General features: G+C 41.2%; 1 protein-coding gene across 2 annotated transcripts in view; it reads right to left on the bottom strand.

The window, feature by feature from the left end:
* Positions 1–21878, bottom strand: part of Cfi (complement factor I) — a 31250-nt gene that overhangs the window by 4492 nt on the left and 4880 nt on the right. Inside the window, exons 3-12 of one of the 2 annotated variants that reach the window (XM_057794066.1) lie at positions 18503–18782; positions 16201–16354; positions 12213–12394; positions 10513–10626; positions 10117–10227; positions 6529–6555; positions 6323–6382; positions 4729–4776; positions 2027–2130; positions 1771–1874 (exon numbers count right to left, since the gene is read on the bottom strand). In XM_057794066.1, coding sequence (XP_057650049.1) covers positions 1771–1874; positions 2027–2130; positions 4729–4776; positions 6323–6382; positions 6529–6555; positions 10117–10227; positions 10513–10626; positions 12213–12394; positions 16201–16354; positions 18503–18782 — 1184 coding nt within the window. The remainder of the gene's footprint in view (positions 1–1770; positions 1875–2026; positions 2131–4728; positions 4777–6322; positions 6383–6528; positions 6556–10116; positions 10228–10512; positions 10627–12212; positions 12395–16200; positions 16355–18502; positions 18783–21878) is intronic. The other variant, XM_057794067.1, reaches the window with a different exon arrangement.

The raw sequence follows: 21878 nt of genomic DNA, 5'->3' as shown, positions 1-21878 counted from the left end.
AGAGGTGAAGAGGAAGCCAAGCTGAACACTGACCTCCAACTGTTGAGTGGCACTGAATGCACTCAGCCCAGAAGAAACCTAGTGGACAGCTGAGGAGGTCCAGCGGGAGGGCTGGGGAGGAAGGAGGGGCATGCTGTACGCAGAAACTAAGAGAGAAGCCTCTTAAGAAGGACGATAGAAGAGGGGCTTGCTGTTCCAACCCACCAGGATTTTCCAAGGTGTCATTCAACATACGCTTCATCGTTGAGTGTCAATGCCGCCTCTTAGCAAGTTAGGTCACCTGCAGAGTCGCTAAGGAGGCATTCATCTAAATTGCAATGAAGTGTGGGATGATGTCCTGGCTCTACTGACTGACTGGTTACATAGCTTCAGCTAAGGTATTATTTAGCTTCTCTGTTCAGTGTGCTTATCTGCAAAATGGGAGGAATCCTAGTTACCCTTTACTGACCGAGGTAACCTGTGAAAGTGCCTGACCTAGGCGCGGTCTGCAAGCAATGCTCACTAAGCAAGCAACACTGCATTCGTTCTAACGTCTAAGCCGAGGTGAGACTCCTGAGCCCTGTCCTTTTGTTAGTAACGTTGGTTTGTCAATCAATACCTTTGGAGGACTGCAATCCCATCACTATTATGGGCAGAATTTTATCTGCTGCATTGTGGATGTCCTGAGCCCCACTGGGACTGTATTTGGAGACAGTGCTTTTAATTGGGTAATGAAGGTTTAATGAGGTCATAAGGGATGTCCTATTAATCCAGGGGTCTTTATGAGGGAAAAGAGAAGTCTCAGGCTGTATGTGCACAGAGGAGAGGGTACTGAAGGGCACAGTGGGAAGGTAGCACATACAAGCCAAGAGAAACTCCAGGAACTCCCAGTGCTGCGCATTGGTCTTGGACTCCCAGCCTCCAGAATCGTGAGAAAGTAAATCTGTGCTTCTAAAGCCAACTGGTCTGTGGTGTCGGCAAACTAATACAGCCTCTCATAACGCTCCTCATAGAACCTGTGCCCGACTTGTACTTCTCACTTGTCGCACACCAAACCTGAAGCCACCTTATGCCTACCCTGTTTCTCTGTCCTCAGAATTTCAAAGCCCTGCCAAAGGGGTCCACACTGTAACTGGCCTTCCTCTGACTCTCTGTGTGATGGTTCTTTAGTGGCTGCAGGTCTGTCAGAGATGGCCTGCTGCACTTCAGGGATCTTCCCAATAGCAACACGAATGCTACCCCACCTGGCACAGTGCCTTGGTTTTCAAAGCAGCTTTACATGTGTAAATAATTATTACATGTGTAAATAATTTATCCAGGCTCAGTGAGCCAGCCAATAAGGGGTCAGTATATCAGATAAATAGCATTGAGCTTTGGACATTTTCTTTATTGCCTAAAACACACATTAATTTCACTTAAGGGTATGTGGATTTGAAAAAGTCATCTGTGATTGTGGACTAATGACCTTGTTAAGGAAAGGTCAGAGGGGATGCCAGGTTACTGTCACCCCTTAGTCATAAAACTCATAAACTCAGTCATAAACTCTTCTGAACAGTTTCACCCTAGCACAATACAAATAAGCCAAATAAAGTCATTCGGTATCTAAGCTCAGGACACAGTAGGTTCTGAGGGCCTGGTCCCTACAGCCCAGGTCATGAATACTTGAAAAATACCTCCTGATAACAGAGTAGAATGATTTCTCATATAAACTTGTGTCTATCACCCATCGCCATCTCTATCATTTATTTCTCATGTTTCAAGAAATCTAAAACACACCGAAGACGTTTTTACCTGACACAGTGTGCAGCGGTCAGAACCCAGCAACCACCGATATAAATTCCCCCACAGGTGATTCTCTGGCCGTCCTTGATTGCCACCTGCCACGGGTAGTCTCCCTGTGAGAGACGTGTGTGGTTACTGCCCTCCTACTGGACAGTGTCACCAACAGGCAGCCCCAGGACATGTCCCGTGGTGAGCACACCGTGCCCTCGCTCTTGTCTGACTCAGGCCGATCCTTGGAGGAACTGAGATTTTCGCGCAACCTTACCACCTTTGCTGGCTCCCCTCCGACCACTCTTTTCCTTCGGGTGTGTGTGTTCTTTTTGACTCCACAGGACAGTTTAGGTAACAAGGACCTCAGCCGTTGTCTTTCTTCAGGAAAGGAAGGGATTGTATCATTATTTTCCTGAAACCATTATCTTGTGGATAAACAGTCTTGGTTTATTCTTTCTCTCTCTCTCTCTCTCTCTCTCTCTCTCTCTCTCTGTGTGTGTGTGTGTGTGTGTGTGTGTGTGTCTGTGAGAGAGAGCGGGGGAGAGAGGGAGAGAGAGACAGAGAGAGACAGAGACAGAGAGACAGAGAGAGGCAGAGAGAGAGAGAGACAGAGAGAGAGAAATGTTTATACAGGTGCATAAACACATGTCTATTTGAGACTAGAGGTCAAACATCAGATGCCTTCCTGAATCACTTTCAACCCCATTTTTTTGAGATAGTCCCTCACTAAAACTGGGATTCACTAATTGACTGGGCTGCCTGGCCAGTGAGCTCCAATGATCTGCCCGCCTCTTTCACCCCTGCACTGCAATTACAGACATGGGCCACCACCAGACTTTTTACATGGGTGTTGGGCTCTGAACTAAGGTTGTTCAACTTGTGAATAGATTATAAATGTAATACATGCATACATGGCATATAGTATATATGTAATACATGCACATATATCACATAGTATATATGTAACTGCATACATATCATATAGTATATATGTAATATGTACATACATATCATCTAGTATATATGTAATACATGCATAGCATATAGTATATATTTAATAGTGCATACATAGTTTATAGTATATATGTAACAAGTGTATATGTGATGTGTGCATATATGTTATATAGTATATATGTAATACGCGTGTGCATAGTATATAGTGCATATGTAATATGTGCATACATAGTATATAGTGCATATGAAATAGTGCATACATATTATATAGTATGTATGTAATGCATGCATACATATTATATAGTAGATATGTAATGTGTGTATACATATTATATAGTTTGTATAGCAGGCCACATTCATTAGTAAGTAGTTTGGGGGATTAAACTGTACTGTTCACCTTTTGGGGAAATTCTAGCTTAGCATTAAAATTGACTTGATTCTCCAAAGTTATTCTGTCTAACAGTGAACTTGGGATGATAGATGAGAGATGCCACATGTCCGGGAATGACTACAATGAGAACTCAGGGTGGGTGGGTGTCTCATTTGGAACGCATCAGAAAGAGCTTATGATATAGAGCAATGTATCTTTCACCGTTGTGATTTTCACTTTCTGAAAAAGTCTCTTTTGACAATATGCTAGCATTATGATAGCAAGTACTTGTGTATGGGCCCATTCTGAGCATCACATTGTCTCAATGTGTAATTAGTATAATAATTTGTCACAGTACATATTAATCCAGAGAGGCCATACGCCAGGGACTCTGGATGATTGGATCAGCAGGCCTCATCTTACATTTGCTTCCCTCCTAGGTGAGGTGTATGTGTGATGTATCTGCCACCAGGAAGCCACAGCCCAGCAAGACTCAAGGCATGAAGTTGCAAGAGAATGCATAAGAAAGGAAGAAAATGGGAGTGTAAAGATTTTTTTTATTCTTTCTCTGTATTTTCCATGTCATAAAAAGGTAAAAAAAATAGCTACTTTGAATGAGAAAGGACACTTCGTATTGATGGTAACTATTTTGATCATATCAACAGGAGGTAGGGTCCCAAGGAAGAGAAGCTGTGAATGAATATGGAGAGATTTACTTTGGTAAAATCTCTCACCGACCCTACAAACTGGGTTGAGGGAAGAGTGTAATGATCTCAAGTTTTTGTTTAGACTCTCAGAGATCCTGATTTACTGAAGCCTGTGAAAGCAGGACAGATGGAATCTGAAAACAGATGTGCTCTTCAGTAGACACAATGGTGTGTGTGTGTGTGTGTGTGTGTGTGTGTGTGAGTGAGTGAAAATCCCCTTTTGCCTGGCATCTCTAGATTGGAGATATAAATCCTGTACTCGGTCGTTTATTTAGAAAGTTGTTTACTAATTTGAGATCCTGGAAATTAGAAAACAACATCACATGAATTTCATTTTAAAATCTCCCCGAACCAATTGGTAGGTAATAATTCAGGTGAGAGGGGTGAAAAATTAGTTGATAAAAAGGATGGAGCCAGGATGGAAAATCAGTCTCGCTAACTTGAATAAATCACTGCTGTCTCGGTAATGTCTGTCTAACTCAGTTTGGCTCTTGGTGCACAGCTGCCCAGTGTACAGAGTGTCAGAGACGTCCTGTTACCATGAGTTAGGACTGGAGAAAGGACAGGACTATCTTCCATTTCAGAAGATGGACTGTATGTCCTGCTTGAAATCGAGTTATTTTTGACAAAGCTAAACTGGCAAAGTTCTTATCTGTCAGGAGACACTTTCGGTAGAACTGTGGTAATATTTCATTTTAGAATCAGTTGTTTGAACTGACCTGGCTTTAAAAGCAATTCTCAAGAATAATATGAGTTTGCTTTTTTAAAAAGCCATGGGGAAGTAGAAAGTTACATTTTTAACTGAAACCTATATCAAAGTTAATTTTGCTTGAATTGATTATATATATAATAATGCATATATATTACATAGCATGTGTGTATAATATATATATTATATATATGGTACTAAAATGCTAGTTGAAACTAGAAAAAGTGTTAACTCACCTGCATCCATATCAGCAGTCAAAACTTCTGTTTCTTCAGTTTCTTCTCCTGTGATAAAAGAACAGAAAAACCACATAGTTAATGTTATATCTCTAGAGGTAATTCAATCATTAAAGTGACATAATGCTGAGAATTTTAAATATTGCCCTCTTCTTTTAATAGAGATAAACTCCCCAAGCATGTCATCTGGTCTCCATCCTATAGCTGAGCAACTGGACAGATGCAGATGAACCCTGTAGAAATCCCTGCTGGTGAGGGGTGTCTGTTGGTGCAACTGAGTGACAAGACTCATGTTCTGCAGACAAAACACTCGGATCAGGAGAGAGAGTTTCCCCCTCTGCTCTCTCATCTTAGCTCTTTACATGAGGAAGAGAACAGCCCTGACCCAGGAGTTTGGATGGGCGTTAAAAAGGCCGCCCTACATTGCACATCACACGGTGCCAACCTCAGGGGCCATGAACCTAGAGATACTTTCATGGTTTTCCCGTAGGAATAACTAGCAAGCATTATGATCTGGGGTGCAAAAATCTGAAGAAGATGTTTATCGCACTGTGCTGGTGGGCTGGCAGTCCATTGCTCAAAAGATTGGGTAAATCGGAAAGCGGAACCTGCATTGTATGTAGCAGCTAGAAGCAACAGAGTACATGAACACACAGCAACACAAACAGAGCCTTCGCATGCGGTGCTTTGGGAAAGGAAAGATAAAGGAAACATAAGCTCTACAACATAAGGAAAGATGTGTGATCACCAGATTTCAGTGTGCACTGGAGAAGGAAGCACACAATCAAAACAACACACATGTTCAGCCCCACTAGAATGCTTGGCGGGAAAATGGGAAGTAGGGGTGAGAGATAAGCAAGACAGGCCTAGAAAGAACGAGTCATGATCACATAAAAAGGCCTGAGCAGTATCATGAATTCACCCCCGGTCTGTGTCACTGATGTCTGAAGCTAGAGAAGGAAGAAGGCAAGGAGGGAAATAAAAGAGAAGAGGAGGAATAAATGGGGGCTGGACAACAGCTTCAGAAAAGTGGAAATGACAAATGAGATGGAACTCGAGGTGTTAACTGAGAATTGACATTTAGGACAAGTGTAGATTCTGAGATGGCTCATCCCCAGGAATCCCAAGAAATTCTAAGGAAAAGCGTGAACTTTTGGCACTATGTGTGTTGGAGGCTTGAATCATTTTATACAAATAACTAAACAAAGAATGTGGGGGGGAGGTAGGGATGGGGGATGAGGCAGGAGAATCTACTAAAACTTTGTTTGAAAATGTCATAATGATAGTTAACGCAGCCCGCAGCTCCCTCTACAAATATATATAAAATAAATACCAAAATATGAAATGTTATATATTTCTTCTGGTGGCAGCTTCTTTAAAAGCTTGATTTTGAGGGGAAAAGAGACAAGAAAGGAATTGAGCACAGGCGCCAAGTGTGGGAGGCGCCCACTGTGTGGGTTTTTTTCTGATTGGTGGGACTGAAAGCCAATCATAGTGAAGAAAGACTGTGCTAGCTAAACTAATGAGAAAACTGGGGTCTTGCTTGTCAGTGCTCATATCATACTCATATGAAATACAGGAAGACAGTTATCACCTGTTTTTGCAGGATGCCAAGATTTTAATGAAAAATTGCCTGGATTTGAGCGTGCAAGGCCTGAAGGAAAACAAAACACAAAAGCAGAGTTTTAGCACAGTGAAGAATAACTTTTAACTGGGGGGAAAATAAACCCCACACCATGTTATTACACACATACTCCAAACTAGAATTATAAAGTTTTTTTTTATTAAAAATGGACTTACCTTCATGAATTTGAGGATGTCTGGCTTCTAAAAATAAAACAAAGCTTAGCATGAAGAGATTATTTTCATTTAAGTAAAAAGGATACAAATCATTAATATTTCAGAAACAATGTAACAAGTTAAAATTAATAGTAACAAGGGGTTGAAAAAAGAAACTAAATAGCATGCCTCTTTATCTTAGTGTTAGTTCCAATAAGATTTTTATCTTACATTTAAACACATAATAAGTTCACTCCAACTATGACAGGGAACTTGTAGGAGGTAAACACAATCCAGAGACGATACAAACTTGTTTAGATTCAGTGATTTTGATCTGGCCACCTAATAGTCAGTAAGCGTATTAGTTATATATCTCTGCTCTCGCTCTTTCTCTAAAAGGGAAACAATTAGAACCATTTCTGGAATTTTGGTACTTATCCCAAAGTAAGGCAATTGAAGTAACAATGATATTTTACTAAGTATATAATATATATACATACATATATATATTCAAAAATGTGTAGGAAAATAAATGTATTTTATGTAGTTACTCTATTGCAGATTTTGCCCATGAAAACTAACAAATTGTATCCCTTGACCTTAATCTTCCTTAATTTAAATAGGGGAGGAAAGGAAACATGGAAGACGTGGGGGAAAAGACTTAGACATTGCACGGCAATGAAACTAGCTTCCATTGCAACCTGGCTCACCACTTTCCTGCTTGTAGCTCACAATTAACTATAATAGAATCTGATGCCCTCTTCTGGCCTTCAGGTTTATAGGCAAAGCACTCATACAGAAAATATAAATAAATAAGATTTAAAAAGAAATGTTTAATCTGATATTCTCAAGTATTTTAAAAATATATTTATTGAAAATTATTTATTTTTTAAAAAATATTTATTTATTATGTATACAATATTCTGTCTGTGTGTATGTCTGCAGGCCAGAAGGGGGCACCAGACCTCATTACAGATGGTTGTGAGCCACCATGTGGTTGCCAGGAATTAAACTCAGGACCTCTGGAAGAGCAGGCAATGCTCTTAACCACTGAGCCATTTCTCCAGCCCCCTGAAAATTATTTTTATATGACATATTCTGAATATTATTTCCCTCCCAAAACTTCTCCAAAATCTTCCTCACCCACCCAACTCTGTGCCATTTTTCTCTCTCTTTCTTAGAAAAACAAACAACAAACCAGGAGAGAGAGAGAGAGAGAGAGAGAGAGAGAGAGAGAGAGAGAGAGAGAGAGAGAGAGAGAGAGAGAAGAGGAGGAGGAGAAGGAAAGAAGAGAAGAGAAGATGTTTATAAACTAATTGTCTCTCTGTTTCCTTCTAGGCTGCTGTCATAATTTCCCTGACAAGCAGGTTGGGGCTGAAAGGGTATATTTTAGGATTTTGTCTGTCTGCATGCCACCATGTTTCTTGCCATGAGGACAATGGACTAAACCTCTGAACTGTAAGCCAGCCCCAATTAAATGTTTTCTTTTATAAGAGTTGACATGGTCATGGTGTCTCTTCACACCAACAGAACATGGACTAAGACAGGTACACATGCCACGGTGCATGTATAGAGAGGACAACCTGTGTGCCGAACTCAGGGCATCAGGCTTAGTGGCTAACACCTTTACCCACTGGACCATTTCACTGGCCCTCTCATAGCGCTTTTGATTTCACTTAATGTTTTACTTATTTCCCTTATTTTCTGTCTATAAATAGTAGAGACATTTATTTATTTTTTGAGACAAAGTTTTGCTATGTAGCCCTGGGTGTTTTAGAGCTTGCTAAGTAGACCACCCTGATCTCAAATTTATAGCCATTCCCCTGCTTCTGCTCCTAGGTGCTGAGATTTCATGTCTGGTTGGGTAGGGATTTTTAAGTGTTATGTGCTATTGTGTCCCTGGTATCTAGAACAGGGCCAGGCACATGAATCAACAAATACTCACGTAGCAAAGAATGAATGTAATACCAATATTTTTCCTTCAGAACTCATGGGCGAGAATAAGAAGTCAGTGTGCATGGCACAGAATAGGTACATAATCACTATCTTTTTAACCATTTGGAGTTGTCCAGAGCACTGATCCATTGAGACTTGGTAAACAACAAGACAGTATTACACATTATTATACATTTCTACTATGAATTATGTCTTATGGAAACAAAGCAATGAAAGAAAGTTCACTCCTATATAATTTCAGTCCATAAACACAGCAATAATGAAACAGTTGGAAATGAACATTTTATAGCTTCTTGCTGACATAATGGATGCAGACAACAGTTTCAAGTCTGATAAATCTATAGGTGGACGACTGGTGGAGCCGTTTAACACAGACTCCAAGCTGACTCAGGGGCCAATTAGCATCAGCAGAAGTGAGATGAGGAGGTAGGAAGACTTCACTTACCACCTTGTCAAGAGCCAGCCATGCATCTAACCAAGTCTATGAATCTAGAAGAAGTAACAGTCTATAGGAGAATGTCCAAGGTTGTGAGGAGGTTGGGGGTATCTTAAATAATAAAAGCTATTTTTAAAAGTTAATAAATTGAACTGGGCAGTGGTGGTGCACGCCTTTAATCCCAGCACTCAGGAGGCAGAGGGAAGTTGATCTCTGTGAGTTCCAGGACCGCCTGGGCTGTTATACAAAAAAAAAAAAAAAAAAAAAAAAAAAAAAAAAAACCCTGACTTGAAAAACAACAACAACAACAACAACAAAAAAGTTAGTAAATATAGCATCCAAGTTTTTGGGTATCCTGTCTTGTACACATTAACTCAGGAGAAACATTTTTTGAGTTAGGAAAATTTGAACATGGCCACTGTTAAATAATGCTAGGGAATGCTACTATTTTCAGGAATGCTTTCTAAAGTAGTTTAAGGCCGGGCGATGGTGGCGCACGCCTTTAATCCCAGCACTCGGGAGGCAGAGGCAGGCGGATCTCTGTGAGTTCGAGACCAGCCTGGTCTACAGAGCTAGTTCCAGGACAGGCTCCAAAGCCACAGAGAAACCCTGTCTTGAAAAACCAAAAAAAAAAAAATAAAAAAATAAAGTAGTTTAAAATACAGTGTTCTTAGCCAGCAGTGGTGGTGCACGCCTTTAATCCCAGCACTCAGGAGGGAAAGGCAGTCAGACCTCTATGAGTTCAAGGCCAGCCTGGTCTACAGAGCAAGTTTCAGGACAGCCAGAGAAACCCTGTCTCAGAAAACAAAACACATACATACATACATACACACACATGTGTTCTTATCATGAGAGAAGTATATAAGGTAAGTGACATGATATCTGAAGCTTTTTAAATATTGCAACAAACAAAGGAACAAGCTGGTAGATAGAGTGATCATGGCCAGCAGACAGCGGTAGCTGTCACAGTCGGAAGCCGGTGCCCAGGGGATCACGCTAATAGTGTATCGTTCCCACATAGGACCCTTTGTGATGAAAAGGGTTGCGATAACAAGTAGGCATGAGGAGAGGCGCCAGCCATTGTTCTTCACATGCCTCGGCTACAGTCCTACTGATGCGCTTCCCTATGGCTACTTAAGGCTGTGATTTGCCTAAGAGGAGTTTCATGCTCCAGGGTTCAGCAATGAACTGAAGCGACCACACGGGTTCTGGCTAACCTTCACAGTTGCTCTCGTCGTCTCCTGTGATGCAGTCCACTTCACCATTGCACTGATACTGTCTCGGAATGCAAACACCCGACTTACAATGGAAGGCGTTATCTTTGCAACCTGTGTAAATACAAGCAGAAGTTATTTCCGCTATCTGCCATTGGGAGAGGTAGGGGCAGAGGCAGTAGTTCAGTGGCACCATGCCTGTCTAGCATGTGAAAGGCCCTGGGTTCAAGCCCCAACGTAAACATACTCATGTGTGCAAACATGCATGTGTGTGTATAAAAACACACGCACACCACATGCATGCAAGCACATGAGATGAGATCTTATATTTAGTAATGAAGCTATTTTGACATTCAGAATAATGAAGGTGGGGGACCTGAAAGGCGGATCCGTCCCTACCTTTACAACACAGCTCATCACTCTGGTCCCCACAATCGTCGACCCCATTGCAGGTTCTCTTCTGAGGAATGTGTTTTCCGTTCACACACTGGAAGGACTGATTTGTTGGAGAATCTGTAAAGCAGGGGTTATCTTTGTGAAATTTATTTATAGATTTGTGGTATAACAGTCTTAACATATTGCAGGATACAGGGGAAATTAAGATAAAAATATGACTCCAAGAAATGGTATAAGGGAGTGCGCATGATGGCACGTTCCTCTAATCCCAGCTCTCTGGAGGCCGAGACGGAGGGATGACTGCAAACCTGAGGTCAACCTGAACTAAACAGCAAGGTCCCATCTCTAAAACAAAAGTAAGTTAATACAGTAACTAAAATTAATAAAATGAATACTCAGCCCACAGAATGGAAAAATATTTTCCAGTTATACATTTTAACACAAAAGATTATATTAATTTTTATACAAAAGATTAATATATAGCATATATAAGAAATATTTTTTTTGAAAAATCAAGAAAACAAGCAACATAATCAGAAAATGGACTATGTAAAGAGAGGTCTCAAAAGGAGACATTCGGATGGTTAATAAGCACTTTAGAAAGGGTTAGACATCATCAGCCATAGGAAAATTCAAACTAAAACTACTTGGAGATTCTATCTCACCGCAGCAGAATGGCTATTAGAACAAAGTCAGAAGCCAGCGAATACTGGCGAGAATGTGGGGAAAAGGGAACCCTTGTTTGCTACTGGTGGGAAAGCAAACTGGTGCAGCCACTGTGGAAATCAGTGTGAGGGTTTCTTTAAAAAAGCTAAAACCAGAATTCCCATGGACACACATAAGCCAGACATTTACATGTTCCAGTACTTTGCTTTTCTTAGCACCAGAAAGGGTATGGTTCTAGTCTTTGGTCCCATACACATGTCAAAATATTTCTAAGTTAGGAGAGAGGAGCAATGAGGCTGTGGTTTCTGGGGAAACTGAGGCAATGAGGTGGTCACTTAAGTATTTTAAATAAATACACATAATTTAATAGGAGTTAATGCTCAAAAGGGGTGCCAAGATGTATCTTTATTCTTAAGCAACTTGTTTGCTATGGTTATTTGAGTCCATGTAGTCAAGGGAGCAAAGAGGAAGCACATAATTTTGCTTCCACACAGGAACCTGAGTGGCAGGTTTTGAGTGGCAAAGAAAGAACAGTGGAGGTCACGAATATTACTTCTTTTTGTGATTTGAATGCAATGTCCCCCATAAGCTCATAGAGAGCGGCACTGTTGGGGGGGGGTGTCTTTGTTGGAGTAGGTGTGGCCTTGTTGGAGCAAGGGTATCACTGTGGAGGCAGTCTTTGAGGTCTCAAGCATGCTCAAGCCAAACCCAGTGTCTCAGACAACTTCCTGTTGCCTACAGATCAGGATGAATTAACTCTCTCTCCTCCAGCACATGCCTGCCGTCATGTCCCACTGTGATGATAAGGGACTAAACCTCTGAAATTGTAAGCCACTCTTTAAATGTTTTCCTTTATAAGAGTTGCCATGGTCACGGTGTCTCTTCTCAGCAACAGAAACGCTAACTAAGATAGTTCTAAACCCCAAAACTTAATAGATGTATCATTGACTCTTTGACTGATAATCACACACCCATCATTGTTTACTTAATGTAGGCATTTATGAAATAAGCAATCTTGATGGAATCACTCTGCCAACCTGCATCCTGTGTGTAACACACTACATCAGCTAAGTCCTGATAACCGTTAGTTCGTCTCTTGGTAAAGGTGCACTCCGCCAAACTGGTTTCTACTCCCCGGCAACGTACATTCAGGCATTCAGTGGAGTTTATACAGAGCTCTTCAGATATGTTAAAACTTCTTTGTGTGACAAGAGCACCCCTGCAAACAGAATGAATAATCTGAGGGAAGAAAAATTCAGTTTTGTTTTTATAACCTTATTGTAGAACATAAGGATCTACAGCAATCCCCCCAAAATGATTTACAGATTATAGAAGATGCTAACATTCTCCTTCTCTTTGCATTCAAACCTTCACTTGACCATCATTTGGGTTTTGCAAAGATGAACTAAAATAATCAATTTCAGCCAACCAGTCGGGGTTGAAAACATAGCAAACGTGTAGCAAGTATGTTTTCCAGGTTTTACTAAGGAGGAATGTTTCCTTTTCATTTGATGTTTTCTTTCCATCAGAGAGGGCCATTCCTGACTTCTCATTATCATGTTATTTTTTTTCTTCACAAAAGAGAGTGAATTAATTGCTTTGATCTGAAGATTCTGGAAGTGTACATCAGAAAATGTCAGCACAAACTTTGTCTTTTTGAGGAGTCTCCACACCTGCCCTCACTTCCCACCCCCATTTTGGAAGCCTCACCCGGTTGATCTCATTATTGCTTAAGATGTGGGAGGTCAACTTGTTTGAGCTCTAACAGGTTTTTGTTTTGGTTTGGGTTTTGTTTTTGTTTTTAGAATTAACTACCTTCAATCCTTGATAGTATTAAGGTTGTATTTTGGTATGTCTTTGAAGATGAATTTTGGTTGTCAACTTCAACATTCTTTTTAGGAAAGCACACCGCAGGTTCTGTCTGTGAGAAGGAACATTCCCAGAGAGAACTAGTTCATGAAGGCTCTGATCTAATGAATGACTGAATCCCTTGCTGTGTTTATAATATGACAGCCTTGTATTGGGTGGTCAAAGGGTAGAGTCTCATTAGAGGAAGTACGTCAGTAGGGGCATATGCTTAGGGCCCATACCTTGTCTCTGGCCCCTTGTTTCCTGTTCACCATGAGTATCTGTTGCTATATATTTCTACCTCCCTGATAATTTGCCTCACTGAAGACCTAAAACAATGAACCTGGTCATGAGAGAGGGAAGTCTCTGAAACCAACAGCTGAAATACATAGTTTCTGTTGTTAGTTTTTCTCTTACACATTTTTTGTCAATGCAATCCAAAAAGTAATTAATATAATGCCATTCTTCAACTTCTCAGTTTGTTCAGAATATGTGAAAAGAAGCCTTCTCAGTTACCCAATCGTCCAGAGATGATGACTGATAGCGAACTGTTGTTCTAGAATATTCAATTGCTTCCTGCTTCTCTTTAAAGTAAAACAGATTAAAATTAAAAGTCGAGCAAAGATGCATCAGAAATGGAAATAGAAATAAGATACTAACTGCAATATAAGTAACAGATTAATTAGAACAAAAGGCAAGAAGCGAACAGAGAGGGTATTTCTAGTTTCACTGAGTCCATTATGAAAATACAGCATAGTCATACAAAACAAACAAACAAAAGAGCCATCGGGGGCAGTTTGAGAAATAAATATGAAAATTTTTACTCAGTTCTAAAGTTACTATAGAAAATATGATAAGGCAGGGGTGTAGTTCAGTTGGTTGTTGCTTGCCTAGTTGGTTTCATTTCCAACACTATATTAACTGGCTGTGGTGGCACAATCCTATTATCCTAGCATTTTTGAAGGTGGAGACAGGAGGAACAAAAGTTGAAGGTCGTCCTTGGTGAGTTTGAGGCCAGCCTGGGCTACATGAGCTCCTGCCTTAAAAACGAAGCATAGAAGATATATTAAATACCGGCAATCCTCACTGAGGAGTCTGTCCATGAATTTATGCAATTTATGGCAAAAGACAGTTACCATGTACTTAAAGACCAAGAGTTCACCACTAGATGGGAAAGACAGGTTTGCAGGTCACAACAATGGAAACTCGGAAGTATGCTGTGGCTCACTCATATCATAAAGGCCCATGCAGGCAGTTGCAGCAGCTGCAGTTACCGTCTCCAGATCTATACATGGTCAAGTCAGGAAAAAAAATTCTGATGTAGGATGTCCTTCTGTATGCTGTGACTATGTGTTTCTCTCATTGGTTGATAAATAAAGCTGTTTCAGCCAATGACCAGGCAGAATATATCTAGGCGGGAAATCTGAACAAAGATAGAAGGTAGAGGGGGCAGGATGTGGCCACCATGGGAGATGTGAGGTAACAAGCTATAAACCCACGAGCCTTGTGGTAAAATATAAACTAATAAAAATAGGTTTAATTATAAGAGAGCTAGCCAGAAAGAAGCCTAAACCACTGGCCAAACAACTGTAACTGCTAACAAGCCTCAGAGTGGTCATTTCATAAGCAGCTGTGGGGACGTGGTGGACAGAGAGAAGTCGGTCCTACGAGAATGTGGGATGAAGAAGAGCCTGGGGCTACAAAATCCAGAATGGGTGGAGGAGGGACTCATGAGGCCCTGCCCCTAGTTGAGGACTATTGGCAACTGATAGCTATGTGGGGGAAGTAGACATTTTTCTTTGGGGGAGTTAAAAGGACTCAGCTATTAAAAATGGAAGAAATTAAATATATATATATATATATATATATATATATATATACATACATACATACATACATACAGTACCGGAAGGAAGGAAATGTTGAGGGAGCAGGTGATACAGGGATAGTATGGATGGATATGATCAAAATATGTAGTAGACATGATAAAATTCTCAAAGAATAAGGTAGTATATTACACAATATATTTAAAGAAGATAAAGATGGAAAGAAAGAAATGAAAAGAACTGAGAAAAAAGCTTGCTTATTGAACTGAATATCTATTTTATAAACCTCTGAATATAAGTATTTAAAAGTAAAAAAAATCAAATTTCAACAAATACTTAAAATACTTACCGTACAGGGACTTTCTGTAACAATACAGTTAACTAGGAACTCAATGATAAATAATTAAAAGCAAACTAACGTATTCCTTTGGAAAGCACAAAAGAAACTTCAAAACTGCATGAAAAACTGTGTTGGAAAACTAGGATATGTTATGGATAGCAATAAATAGAACGTCAGGTGTGGAAACTTAGTGAGCATAGGCGAGGCATTCCCGAGGGAAACTGTACCGTCAGTACATCTGTCTGTAAAGTAAGAGCAACTGCGAGTGGCTCAAGTTAAGCATTCAACCAAGGGGTTAGGAAACAAATCAGGACGGTGGGCTGAGGCTGTGCTGACTCATGGGCACGAAGCCCTGGGCTCATTCCCTGGCACTGTCCCCTTCAATAAAATAATAATAATAATCATAACAATAATAATAATAAAGGGGGAGATTAAATAGGAAAATGGCTTATAGACAACAGCAAAGGGTACGGCTATAGAAATAAAGAAGTAAGCTGGGCGGTGGTGGCGCACGCCTTTAATCCCAGCACTCAGGAGGCAGAGGCAGGTGGATCTCTGTGAGTTCTAGGCCAGCCTGGTCTACAGAGTGAGTTCCAGGACAGTCAGAGATACACAGAGAAACCCTGTCTTGAAAAACCAAAAGAGAGAGAGAGAGAGAGAGAGAGAGAGAGAGAGAGAGAGAGAGAGAGAGAGAGAGAGAGAGAGAGAGAATATGAGATCTTAAAAAGGAGACATCATTCTAGATGCATAAAACCAAACAGAGGTGTATTTGAGGGTGTCAAAGTCCCCACAGGCCTCTGTCTGGGGCATGACTGACAGGTGCTCCCTACTCACGGGGCTCTAACTGCTGGAGACACATTCAGTCTTGGCCACAGTGCTGAGAGGTGGGTAGTCACCGTTCTCAGGTTACATAGAAGGGCATTGCAGCAGAGGGAGATCAGCCAGGAGGAAAGAAGACAGCTGGAACAATGGTGTTAACTGTTCAGCAGATCCTGTGAGACAAGCACTCACTGTTGGTATCCGAGGTCAAAGCAGGCCACATTGGCTTCTGTCATGCTCCAGCTTTCTTTACATATGAACATTTTCTCCTCTTGGTCCACAAGTTTGACTTGAACAATTCCCTCTGCCTCTGTAGTTCCATAAGTTAAGGAAATCCTAAATTTTTCTAAAATAAAAAACCAAAAGGATGGACAGACAGTAGTTCAGTATTTCTTTTCTCCCCTTTTAACTTGTCCTTATTAAAATACCTAACATGAGATTAACTTTGAGCATCATAATGGCTTTAACAGATGATAAGCTATTATTCCGTGAGTCCTGATCATGTTAGTGGCCATGCTGTTTATGGAAAAACCACTAAATTCTCGTACCAACCATTAAAGATGAAGTTATATTTATTTTCAGTTGAACACAGGAAGCTGAGAATTGGAATTTGCTTTACTAACTGTGGTGGTTTGAATGAGAATGGCCCCCCAGAGGCTCATATATTTAGATGGCTGGTCCCTAGTTGGTGGAAGTGTTTGGGAAGGTGGTGTGGCCTTGTTGGAGGATGTCTGCCACTGGGTGGGAGTTGAGGGTTTAAAATCCCATACCAGGCCCAGCAGAGAACAGAAGAGGGTTTTGGATCTCCTGCAGCTGGAATTACAGGCACTTGTAAGCCACATAACAAGGGTGTTCTGGAAGAGCGAGAAGCTCTCTTAAAACTGCTGAGCCATTGCTCCACCCACCCCATCCACCCCCAGCCCATAGCAAGGCCTTTTCACTGAATTCTGAAATAATTGGATGGCCTGGTGGATAATCCCTTTAGCCAAGTAGAAGTGAAAGTGGGGAAATTCTGAAGAACCAAGCAATAAAGAACAGCACCTCAGAGCCACAGGGACTCAAGGAAAGGCCGGATTCTGGTGACCCCTGTTTTTGTTTTTTCTAGATATTACTTAAATCACTAGGACCTAAAAACAGTTTATAAACAGTGGGTCATGACCATACACAGAGTTACTTAATTAATTGTGGATGGCAAAAGTTAGTAAAAGGTTCCTGAAAGCACAACCAAAAGTTAATTAAAAAGCAAATGTGTAGCAGGCAGGTGGAGCATGCCTTTAATCCCAGCACTTGGGAGGGAAAAGCAGAGGCAAGTAGATCTCTGAATTTGAGGCCATCTTGGTCTACAGAGTGAGTTCTGGGACAACCAGGGCTACACAGAAAAACCCGGGTGAAAAAAAAATCAATGATCTGAGGTTGTTCTGGCAGTGCATGACCCTATTGTTTCATATGACTTCACTGCAGCCATGTTTTCGAACACACAACATGCTCACTTTTCACTGAGCATGCATCTTGCCACACAGTGTGGATGAACACTGCCAGAAAAACCTTGGCTCAGATCTAAGGCTACAGGAACTTTGTTTTTTTTTTTTTTTCTGTACCTACAAAGCTTTTTCTCATACATAAACATGCTGATTTAATTACAAAAAACAAAGATGTCTAATATCTGCCTACCATTTCTCAGCACATGAACCTCCGATTAGTGTGTATCCATGGATTAGATTGGATCAGAATGTTTGGTTCTGAAAAACTGCTGCTTGAATTGCTAACTTCAGTAGTGTCCTTTTCGCCCAATTGTTATTTCCAATTGGCTTGAGATCAGTACCGAACTTCCAACATTTCTGAAACGGCCCTAAACATCCTTCTGTCCCTTTGTATTATGTGTGTGTGTGAAGTCAGGTTCTCAGCATTGAGGGACTCCAAAGTCAAAATATTGATCAATTCTGAAAGGCACTAAAGAGTATGTCTACAATGTCAAATATTCAGACAAGATTAACTCACGTAAAAATAAATGTATCCATCTCATTAGAAAGCAAATTTTCTTTCATATTTAATAAATTGTAAAATTATACACATATCAAATAATTATTTTTAAATCAATGTCTTATAATCATTAGTCAATATTTGATTTGTACACCCATTTCATATATTCTACTCAGAGTCATTTAAAAATTTCCTGAGTGAAAAAAAAGTCTAAGAAGCCTCGGTCTAAAGAATTTTAAGCCGGGCGGTGGTGGTGCACGCCTTTAATCCCAGCACTCGGGAGGTAGAGGCAGGCGGATCTCTGGGAGTTCGAGGCCAGCCTGGTCTACAAGAGCTAGTGCCAGGACAGGCTCCAAAACCACAGAGAAACCCTGTCTCGAAAAACCAAAAAAAAAAAAAAAGAATTTTAAGTTGTCATTAGAACATTTCACAGCAAAAGCATTTTGTGTGGCAGAAAACATGGCATACCATTGCCCTCCTGTTAGAAAAAGTTGGTCACACACATCTTTCCTACCTTCCGTTGTGCATGTTCCATTGTATGAAAACTTTGTCGCTGGTTGAAGACATTCAAAACTCTTCTGGTGACAGTAGCTGGGGTAGTCCCTTCCGTTAGTGGCACACACTGGGGTGCCCTGCTTTGGGCACAGGTAAGGGAGTTTGCAGACACAGGTTCCGTCGACACATTTCTGCCACGGCTGGCAGAAGACTTTGTTACAGGAGCGGTGCGTGTATTTGTTTGGTAAGCATTTATGGTCCAGCAGATCCTCCTGAGGCTGACCCGATAGCGAAACGCACTGTGAACAGGGAACAGCAAACAAAAGCCTTTTGTGTTCTGGGAATGCGGGGAAGTGAAGGAGAAGAACAAAACAGACCCGGCCAGCAGCTGGAGCGTTATACAATACATGTCTGGTATAGCAAGCAGTCCAGACTCTGGCGGGTATAACACTGAGGACTGCAGATGGGTACTCATTGGTAATGAGCCTGGGGAAACTGAGGCAGCCAGAGTACAGCATGATAATGACTTAGACAAGTAATTGACAAAATGATAGGATTCAACAATTTAATCCATGTGGGAGTCAAAGGTGGGTTTCATGGAGAGAGGATGGAGGATGCTTTTCCTCCTGTCAGCCCTACCAAGGACCATTTGAAATACATGTACCTAATTCCATTAATGGCCAATCTCTCTCTATGAATTTATTCTCCATGCTTCTGTGTGATGGATCTTTTTTATAGATATGCTGTTAAAATGATTTTCAAAAATAAAGTGATGGGTGGCATCACTAAAAGATTAATTTTTGAATTATTAGACCCAAGATGTGCTTCCTTGTATACCAGTGTGATTATTATCTACAAATAAATGAATTCATGTATCTTGTGAGCATGGTCTCAAACAGCTTAAGCAATTATTATCATAGCTTTGTGCTCTGTGGCGTTATTCCTGGGAAGATGTGAACAAGCATCTACTCACCCCAGATAAAGAACCAAGAACAGACCAAAGTTAGCATAAAAGTCCCATTTGGTGAACTAATGGTTTTGCTGGAGGTTATTTACAGGAGTATTGGTGAGGAGTCACTTACAGGAACAGAAATAACTCAAAGAGAGCTGCGTCGCAGAAGCCCATCCAGCACAGGTGACAACTCGTGAGAGCTGGAACACACTACACAGCCTGTGGGCAGCTTGATAGGGTGGAGAGTGTCTTTGCAGACTCACTCTTCTGAGACAGTCCTTACCACTCTTACCGCTTCTATATGCACGTGGAGGGGGAAGCCTAGTGAATCTGGTTAATTTCAGGGACTTCCTGAAGCCTCTGAGTTGCTTACTTCCTGAGTTTAAGAACCTTCAGCACAGGATAAGTGTCTTACCTCCCTTGAGGACATCCTACACTTTAATGAGCTTCCTTCCAAGATGGAGGGTTGCCTCTTGGAAGAAACTGCTATGCAATAGTTTGTTGCTAAAAAGGATATTCCTCATCCATGTATGTGTTATGAAGGCTGTAATAAGTCAAACATACCAGAGCACCCTATATGGTGTTCCCATGGGTAAAGAAAGCATTACATGACTTTGCAATGTGTTCTGAAGGTGACTCAGAGATACATAGCCTGTTCCCAAAGCAAAGCGGCTCCCCTCACAGCAAAAGGAACTTGGTCTAGAGGCACCAGAACTGCAGAATGTTAGCAGTTCTGGCAAACTCACTTTACTGTGATGCTCAGAGCCAGTGGAGATTTTATGTCAAAAAAAAAAAAAAAAAAAAAAAAAAACTTACTGAGGTTCAGGCTGTGTCAGAGTGACAGTGGAGGAGCCTCTGTGGCAAAAATAAAGTTGGGAAGTATTTGGTGGCTCAGGCTGACTTCTGGCCAGGGGGAAGAGATGACTCATATTCTCTCTTTGGACCTAAAGGCTCTCGTGTTGAAGCCTTGGTTCCCAGATTATAGTGTGACCGGAAACTTTTAAGTGGGGCCTATTAGGAAGAAGTGAGGTCATGGGAAGTAAGTAAATACATTTTTTTTTCAAGACAGGTTTTCTTTGTATGGCCTGGCTGTCCTGGAATTTACTCTATAGACCAGACTGGCCTTGAAGTCCCAGAGTTGCACGTGGGTCTGCCTCCCAAGTGCTGGGTTTAAAGGTTACCACTGCCTAGATATAAGTTAATACTTTTAAAGGAGATGTTGGGACCCTTACCTGTCCCTGCCTTTTTGTTTTCTGATTATCATAAAGTGAAGGGGTTTCCTCAACCACACACTCCTGCTGAGGTATACTGCGCAGCCACAGGCCTAAGGCAGCAGTTCAACCCCCTGCTCCCCCCAAAAATGCTTTCTTCTTCTAAGTTCACTACCATAGACATTTCATAGCCAACAACAGATACTCTTAAAAACCCTTCAGTTTGTCTGGGAAACATTTTAACTTGTGCCCAGGCCTTGCCGTTGTTTTTCTTGCACAGGCCCTACACAGATGGTCCAACTTAGCCCATGTGAAATGTTTTACAGGAAGCCGTTCTTGTGTCTTCAGGAGACGATACGGGAGACTTGGAGGAAAGTTGGAAGTGACAGAGAGTGCTATACAATAAGGTTGCGTCTAATGTTTCCTATAAATTGTTCCCTGTACAACTTCTGTCCCATTTCCTGGGTTCTCATGACATTTAGGAAAAACAAGCATCGAGTTTAGCTTCATTATCTTGGGCTAGACTTTAAGAAGTGCTACTGAAGCCGGGCGGTGGTAGCGCATGCCTTTAATCCCAGCACTTGGGAGGCAGAGGCAGGTGGATCTCTGTGAGTTCGAGACCAGCCTGGTCTACAAGAGCTAGTTCCAGGACAGGCTCCAAAACCACAGAGAAACCCTGTCTCGAAAAAACCAAAAAAAAAAAAAAAAAAAGAAGTGCTACTGATGGTCAGTCCCTTAGTGGGACTGAAAAGGGTCAAGCCGCAGATCTGTCACATGTGAGTTAAATTTATTTTTGCAAAGGTTATGATTCTAGCACATTGTATCTATAGAAACATTACCAAAGGAGGGAACCATGTCGTGGGAAACACTAGGGCTGAAACCACCCACACCTTGATTGGCTTCAAACTCTAGACACTGACTTCTCTAAATGAATTCCTGATTGAGCTCAGGTTATTGTTCAGAAGAGACTAATAAAGAAAGGTAAGTATTAATGAATGGACAATGACCGACTAGAAGATCAGTCGTGTAAAGCTAAGTATTTAATGAATGAATAGTGGCCTATTGGATGACCTTACTGTGTGTGACCCTATTGCTTAGTCATGGGAGTGGTCTTCTAATATGAACTCACTACTCACTACCCAATAGTTCCAGATGCTGGCCAGTCAGTTTCATTCCTCTGACTCAGATCTACCCCCTGTTAGTAGGAAGTACCAAAAATTAGTCCTTACCTT

Source organism: Chionomys nivalis, chromosome 18 (assembly GCF_950005125.1).
Source record: "Chionomys nivalis chromosome 18, mChiNiv1.1, whole genome shotgun sequence".
Classification (NCBI taxonomy): domain Eukaryota; kingdom Metazoa; phylum Chordata; class Mammalia; order Rodentia; family Cricetidae; genus Chionomys; species Chionomys nivalis.
The sequence above is the reverse complement of the archived record's forward strand: the minus strand, read 5'-3'. Positions and strand labels throughout refer to the sequence as shown.